At 36.2% G+C, this 8,149-nt stretch overlaps 1 protein-coding gene across 1 annotated transcript; it reads left to right on the top strand.

Moving 5' to 3' along the window:
- The first annotated feature begins 1,888 nt into the window (after positions 1–1,888).
- Positions 1,889–7,937, top strand: LOC123547696 (uncharacterized). Its single transcript, XM_045334960.2, has 2 exons — positions 1,889–2,106; positions 5,821–7,937. The coding sequence occupies exon 2, from the start codon at positions 5,823–5,825 to the stop codon at positions 7,476–7,478; it is 1,656 nt and encodes a 551-aa protein (XP_045190895.2). The 5' UTR covers positions 1,889–2,106; positions 5,821–5,822; the 3' UTR covers positions 7,479–7,937.
- The last annotated feature ends 212 nt before the right edge of the window (positions 7,938–8,149 follow it).

Genomic DNA, 8,149 nt, shown 5'->3' with positions numbered 1-8,149 from the left:
AAAGTTTAATTTGCAAACTCGGCTTAGACTGAATGCTTCTGTTAGCACGGGACCTGGACGTCCGTCAGCTGGAAGTAATATGGAAAATACGACTAAATTACTTTAAAGCAGCCGTCATTTCCCCTTACATGTTTCGAACATTATGTGCATGTGTAGCGAACTTCAGGGATGAGAATTTTAATGATAACTATGTATGTATGCAAAGAATCCAAAAAAAAAATCCCTAGTTACCTGATCGGCTCAATTTATTCTGATGTATGCACAGTTTATACTACAAACTTCAACGACGTTCAAGTCATGCCCTTCCACTCCCGTGAATTCCGACCATTTGAATAACACTATATAGCAGTGAGGATTTCTTAGATATTGCTCAGCGTGGCATCTACTCACGCTTTCGTTTTCTGGTGCGAATAAATCCAGAGATTCGTTTTGAGGTAGGGTTTCGAACATTCAACAACTCAACATGTGACGAAACAACATAGCCCAACGATAATAATCTGCCATTGGCTGCAGTTGCAGATGGGACTTTCCGACTCTGTGCTGAATGTTTACTTCGTTTAGGTCGTAACGACGTTCTGCCGACTTAATTATTGCTAAAACACTTTCCCTAGAGCCAAATATTCAGATTCACACCAGATGTATGCCGACCATATTCTACAAATAAAAGAATGAATAAGATACGAACGACTTTCTTTATAGAAGTATTTTGTTACAGTAGAGTGTGTAAAAGAATCGATGGTGATTGACATCTATAAGCAAGAAGTACGTCAAGACGTTTCAGTACGAACAACAACGTCGAGTTGAGGGTTAGTTTTACGTTTCTAGTTTTGCGGCGTAACGTTCTGTACTTTTTGTAAAATAGCCTTTCTCCGAATGGAAAACTATGCTATGCTGAACAAAGAGCAATTATCAACAACTGAATATTAATCAGTTTAAAATGAAACAAGAGAGCCTCAGTGACCCTAAGCCGCTCACCTGACCTCGACTTTTAGTGTTTGACTTTGAGTATAACATTACATGACACACAGAATCGCGAATGGTAATAACTGTGTTTAACATAAAAAATATAAAAAGGACAAGTGTCCTCACTTGAACTAAATTAACGAGTTCTTATGAGGATGAAGCATGCCAAGTTTGATGGAGATCCATGAGAAGAAGTCGTTAAATGTTTTCCGTTCTTAGCTTTAGTGGCCCCTTAAAGGCGTCAAGTGCTCCAGTTTGAATAAATTTGAGAGAGAACCTTACAATGACGCCACAGTCATCCATTAGGCGGTTCATGAGAAAAAGTCGTATGAAGCTTTTTTCTATTTTAAGCTATAGCGGTCCCTTAAAGGGATCAAGCGGAATCATTTGGAAATAAAATTTGAGAGAAAAGCTTGACAGGATTCTACAAACCAAGTTTGGTGTAGTTCTGACCAGTAGTTTCAAGGAAGAAGATATTTATGTAAATTGTAGAAGATGGACTCCGGACCATCTACCTATACATAACAACAGCTGACACCGAATCTTCCGTATATAGTTCGTTTACAGCACGAGGGTCGTAATACCAGCTCTGTGTGCAAGAAACTCAGAGGGGCAGTAGAAAGTTTTTAATTTGAAAATTGTTTCAATCTATATATATGCATGGTTTATCGATAGAATTATATATATATACATCCAAATCAACAAAATATTAAACATTGTTAGAGAGATGTGAAAGGTAATCCTGTAAAAGACCGTTTATAACGACTTTCAAGTGTGTTTATTATATCACACAGTGCCCACTTTGGTACAACTTAACAATCTGTAAACGAAAGGACCGAGATATGACTGTTTGCTCAATGTACGCTGAAGTCTGACAAATCCTTAAATGAAAGTATTTTACTCTGCCGTTGACATGATAAAGATTGGGTTGATTATTGCAATGTTTGACTACAGCCGGCATTTCAATAGATTGTAGAGATTTGGAAAATAAACTGAAATCTCTTTGACAGATAAAGTCAGTTATTTCTTAAGACTTATCCTGGAGTTTGCTAGTTAAATATTGCGTGAACATTTCCCCACGGTTGTTACATGGTTGTAGGTGTCTGCGATAATGACAGAGGATACAATATAAGTACCGAAAAGGTAAGACTTTGTACTTGAATCTTGAATATCCAAATATTATTGCAGAATTATCACAGGACATGGAATCTAATGTGGTTGACTGACTGACTGATTGAGTGACTGACTGACTGACTGATTGACTGACTGACTAACTGACTGTTGCATTAACTGTATCATCATTCCATCTATTTATAACGTTAAAACAGATGCAAAAAAAAAAAGAAGACTTGATTGATCGACTGACTCAATGACTTACTAATTGATCGACCGATTGATTGACTGATTGAATAGAACAGAATGATATCGCCTGTATTTGTATTTGCTTTTTTAGTTTCAGCAGTACAAACATGATAAGTGTAATTCATTTATGCTTATTAATATGTGAGTCGATTCCTAACATTTTTCATGTCAAAGTCAAAGCTCACACTAAAAATTAAAAATTAAGTTGACCTCTATGAACTGTATAATGCATTTGCTTAAAATATTATCATTCAAGTAAACGACATGAAAGTGTTAAGTGTAACAACTTAAAACTCGCTAAAGCTTGTCAATATTACTTTATTAGTACAAATAAAAGCCCGTTACGTTATTTGATAAGCACTTTTCAAATTATTAATTGAAGAAAAGCTTGTTTGATGTAGATTATCTTTCACGATTTATTTACAAAAATAGTTCAGCAAGCATGCACAGTCTGTTCAGTGCAAGTCGTGCTTCATGCATTTTTTTAAAACCAATAATGAGTCTTTGGAAACATTTAATCGCTTTCCTTTTGCACCGTCCGAAAGGGGTTACATGTAATAAAAGAAAGACATGTCCCTTTTCTCTGCGTCTCCTGTGCCATTTTTGCTCGCCCGCTCGCTTTTGTGCTCCACCAAATTTTAAACTCCGTTTTCAAACTAGAGAAAAGCTACAATCTCAGTCATATTAAGTGTTCAGTCACAATGTTTAATGTATTAAAATGAATTTAAGAATAGAATTTGTACTTCAAATGACCGAAATAGTTATGCAATGCCCGCGATAATCTAGGCTTTACATGGGATGGGATTTTATTAACTAAATCACTCTAAATCCAAATTTACAATTATAGACTTTTATTAATCTTTAACATTAATAGGTACTGTGGGAAAGGGCAATATATGGTAAAACAAAGTCATGGGATTAATTTATTATTTAAGGCAATACACGGACTTTTTATAGTGTCTAATTGGGAGAAAGCAATTTAGCTGTAAAACCTCGCCAAATACTGTATTATTAATGAATCTCCGAGTATGGCTCAATGTATACTCAAATTTCTCTAACAATAAGTGATCAAATATGCCAAAGGAAAATACACGGAGATATTACAGACAATTTGTTTCTAATTAAAATTTTATTTAGTCAGGATTAAATTTCAGTCAAAGTGAATGGCGATATACAGTATACAGATATCGAAAAGTGTATTGAAAGTCGATGATTTATGCTAATAAAATGCGAAAGACAATGATTTTGAAATATCAGATCATATTTTATATTTAAATAATATACATCACACACTGATCGATGGAGTTACATGTTTCAGAGACATTTGTCAATAATGAAATAATACAAAAACTGAACAATTATATCAGCAACACGAACATTTCTGCGAAAATAGAGAAGATAATTGTAGACAATTTGATGGGGTAGAGCAACTGCGGTCATGTACCAAACAGTTACCGTTGAAACACAGGAAGTCTGTATTGTGTTCTTTGAAAGGCTCTCTGTCAACAAAAAAGCTAACATCCGTGTAACGTATGCGTCATATTTGTCAAGAAACAAAGAACTATCTAGAATTTCTGTCAAATAAAGCAAACGGCACATATTCACATTTGAACATAGATTAAATACTAAATTTAAACTTATGATAAAGGGTGGACTCGTTTGAACTAATTAAAAATACATGGTTTGTGATAACCAAAGAGATAACTGGATTATTACAGAAAATGACTATTGAATCGGGATTAAAACGGCTAACTGTCCGGCCCCGTTTGTTCTGTCCATTGCTTCCCAGGCTGGGGCAATGCGCTTCTGTACAAGGTTGGTATTTAGGTCTAGAGTTCGTAGCCTCTAGTTTACCTTAAAAGTTCTGTAACTACCTTTTCGGATTCGCTGTATCCGTAACAACAACCATCATATTTCAATGGCTTGTAAATAGTTGCCTCAATGACTCCTTTAATTTCACATTATGACATACAGACACTAAATAGAAAAATGGCGCGAAAAAAAAAATGGCAGTCGCATAATGGCGGATACAAATAGTCCTGTCTTTTTGCTCTGTAGAGCTATTTTCCTTAATTTCTTTGCATTTTTTTTTGCTAAAATCACATGACAGATCTATGCTTGACATGTAGGTAGCATTTTCATAATGAAATAACAACATGACAGAATTTTTCATGAAAAGTTAGATCATACACCACCACCATAATTTTGGGTCTCATTTTTAGCCGATTTTGCAGTTTGTGTGTTTGACTGAAAATATTTTTCTTGCATCAAACATGACCCCCACTTTTCTTTTGATTTTTATTTAGCACTGACAATATTCTTCAAGAAAATGTAAGTTACAGCCATTTAAAATGGGTCCTGATGTGTGCTGCGGTCATTGGAAATAGGTCAATTCTATATAGAATAAAGAAGAACATCTATTTAGTGTGTTATAACCTTATGTCAATTTTCCGTTAAGTTTCAGCTACACTATATATGACCGTAAGTGCGTAACGTATCCGTTACCGCTATGCGTGTTTACTATCACTTTACCATTACGCCGTCGCTTTTCAATAAGTCCATGTAAATGTAACTGTTTTGTTTGCCAGGACTTTGCCGATATTGTCATTTGACGAACCTTCCTGCTATCTCCCATTTTCACTTTGACCGTCTATTTTCTATTAAGTATGAATCTTTCTGTCGTTTCCGCAACTTCCATTTTTGTTTTGTTTCTGCACGTCTGCATTCGCTATGATTTGTGCTAAATTTTACTATGTATTTAAATTTTAGGCGGTCTGCAGGACTGAAAATAGAAGGAAAGTATATGCCGACAATCAAAATTGTATCAAAATGTTGTTCTTGTGACATACGTTCTAAAAACTGTTTGTTCTGTATTCTCTATACAAGAATTGATCTATTTGAAAAATACTAGAGAAAAAAGGGGGTTTTGGTACAGAGCTGACTGCTTGGAGAAGATACTGCACGTTCTCATCTTATCTCAGTTGTATTCCATGTCAATCTGTTCAAAAAAATGAAAAATACTCTTGTGAAACAAACTTAATAAATAAAAGAATGTGGAAAAATTTGATATGTTTGCCCCATTTGTATATCTTATGATATGTAAATACTATAATGATAAGATTGTGTCGTTCATAAAGATTTATTGACATAACACTCTAGTATGACAATGTTAATTTCCACACTTTTGCTCACTTATCTATGACAAAACGTAATAAAATTCCCCTTATAAATGTAGACATATGTATTATTATAAAATTTGCTGTTTTCAAGAAGCACTTAGTATATTTTGCGATTTTTTTTTCTTTTTTTTTTTGCATTGGAACACAACAATTGATCTTTTTAATAACAATAAAAACTTTAACAATGCCATTCTGGTAGACTAAGATTACTAGTATCATTTGAATTTATATGGTCAAGGGAAAGATGAACTAACATCTAATTGTGTTTAAAACTTTAATAATAAAATGAAGAATTTTTGTGCTTTGTATTTTGCAGGAATGTCGGCAGTGCAGACGTGGACGCTGTGGCAACGGATGCCTCCTAGGTACCAGTTGACTACACACACGTTTGACAACGATGCCGACGATTTTACTGTCATTGGTAACGCAACAGACAGGACACAGAGTCCTCGAACGCTTCCATCTTCGAGGCCAGTTTCTAGCGGTCGTCGGACCAGTCGCCCTGACTCCCGGTCTTTATCCTTCAGAGAGACGTACAGAGAAACGACCAGAGATACGCACAAGGACAGCTTCATGCTCTCCAGTAATCAAACTGACCTAGTTCAAAATGAAATATCCAGAGCATTAAAGCAGCAGACGTCAAAGAGTTTCTCTTTTCCCAAGAGGAACTCCGATTATGTAAGCACTTTTCAGAAGCAGAGGCGGGTCAACTCTGCACGACGACGTTTAGCGGAAGCGCCACCTTCACCTAACGTCACTGCATCACAACAGACTCCGGAAGTTTTAACTTCACCGCGCGCACACACTGCACCGCAATTTCCGGTGACAAACCCTGAAACACACAAAGAAAAACAGCCAAAGATCAGCGAAACAGCTGTACCAGATGCAAAATCATTGCGTATAAATATTAAATCAAAATCTATCGGTGAACCGAGCAAAGTGGACATGTTTCAATTTGACGATACAAAGTCAGTGTCAAGTACAACAAGCTCGGTGCATAAATCTCGTGATTCAGAAACAAAAGCGAAAAAATACGTAGTTCAAGATACAGATCGAGCGACAGTTTACCTAGACAGTGGTAAAGTAATGTATTTTGGAAAATCCAGACATGACTTAACTCAGTTACTGAAGACACAGTCATTACGCGCGGACAGAAGTAATTGTTTTCTTGCTGAAATACGTCGGGATTATCTGAAACACCCAAAATACGACCGCGGCCGCAACACTCACAAAAAGCCCGAGAATGACCCAAGACGTATTGCAAATGAAAGGGTTGATTATAACCGTAGGGTAGAACATATTCTTAATTATTACGATGAAAATGGAAATATCGCTAAGCCTTCTCAATCTCGCCCTACCTCTGGTCTCAGAGTGAAGTCACCAAAAGGCGCACGTGTAAAAGGATTATCTTTAACCCCGGCAGCCCCATCACGGCCACCGTCACGGACGCCTTCACCGGATCCCTTGGATGCAAACAGTGATTTCATTAGGTTAAACAGGCAGTTAAAGTTACATGAACGACAGTTCTACCTACGCACACCCGGCATGCAGCACGGGAACAGCGTGGCTGACTTGGATAAATGCCGTTGCAGTATGTGCCGAATGGAACTCCAACTAGCACTAGTCACCGGATTCGTAGCACACACGGGGCTTAATATGAAAGCGAACGAGGCCGTTGCTGATCCAGATCAGGCTGAGAAGAAAAAAGATACTGATTTTTCAAACAATCCAAAGGAAAAATCAAACGAATTCATTAAAACAAATAAAAAGAATGTAAACGGAAAGAATTCCACACAAAAGGTATCTTTTCAACATCCTGAGGTTGAATTAGTCGCACAAGCCCAGGAAACTAGATTCATCAGTTGTAAACTTCCGGAAGTAGATCAGGTGACTGTCAGTGAATCGGGATTTGAAAGTGCTAGAACCCATGACGTTGTTTCTACTGGTCCGGACGATATTGATACGGAATTGTGACCAAGCAGCTTACACATTTAACTTTTCGTTATTTTAAATGTACAGTGTATTTATCTCTATAATGGAATCTCATTATACTGATATAAGAGGTGTTGTACAGTAAGAATAAATTCTTCTTGATTAAAACATGGGTGTTTAAGGGAAATTATTCAAAACAGAAATAGTTTTAAGTATTTACAAAGAATAACGTGTTTAACCTGTTACTGCTACAGTTAGGACAGTCATGCTCTAACAATATTTGAAATGAATGGCGAACTATCATTAAAAAATAAAAATGATTCCCGAACTTCAAGTTATACTATCAACTGTCTACTTTAAGAACATTTGCGGAGAAGCAATCTACAAAATGTAAAACATAACGAACTGTAGGCCTTATCAAATACAGGATGTACACTCGCTTAGGAAGTTCAAGTCTTTAAAGACTCCTAGACATTTTTTATTAAAAATTTAAAGTATTAATTTAAAGGAAATATTTTTTCGCATTTTTCATGTAAAATGGAATATGCGTAAATAATGATAAGTTTACAAATGAAGGCAGATGACCCAAAATACAATAAATTTTGTAATCCGCTGGTATGATTATAACCCTTATCATGCTGTACACATTCTGCCTTTGCGACCAGTGTAGATCATGATTAGCCTGCACATCCATGCAGTCTGGTCATGATCTG

Source organism: Mercenaria mercenaria, chromosome 9 (assembly GCF_021730395.1).
Source record: "Mercenaria mercenaria strain notata chromosome 9, MADL_Memer_1, whole genome shotgun sequence".
Lineage (NCBI taxonomy): Eukaryota > Metazoa > Mollusca > Bivalvia > Venerida > Veneridae > Mercenaria > Mercenaria mercenaria.
This window is presented reverse-complemented; position numbering and strand designations above follow the sequence as displayed.

Bases quoted from the DNA above. Each gene is read 5' to 3' on its own strand.
- LOC123547696 (XM_045334960.2), top strand. From the start codon at position 5,823: ATGTCGGCAGTGCAGACGTGGACGCTGTGGCAACGGATGCCTCCTAGG.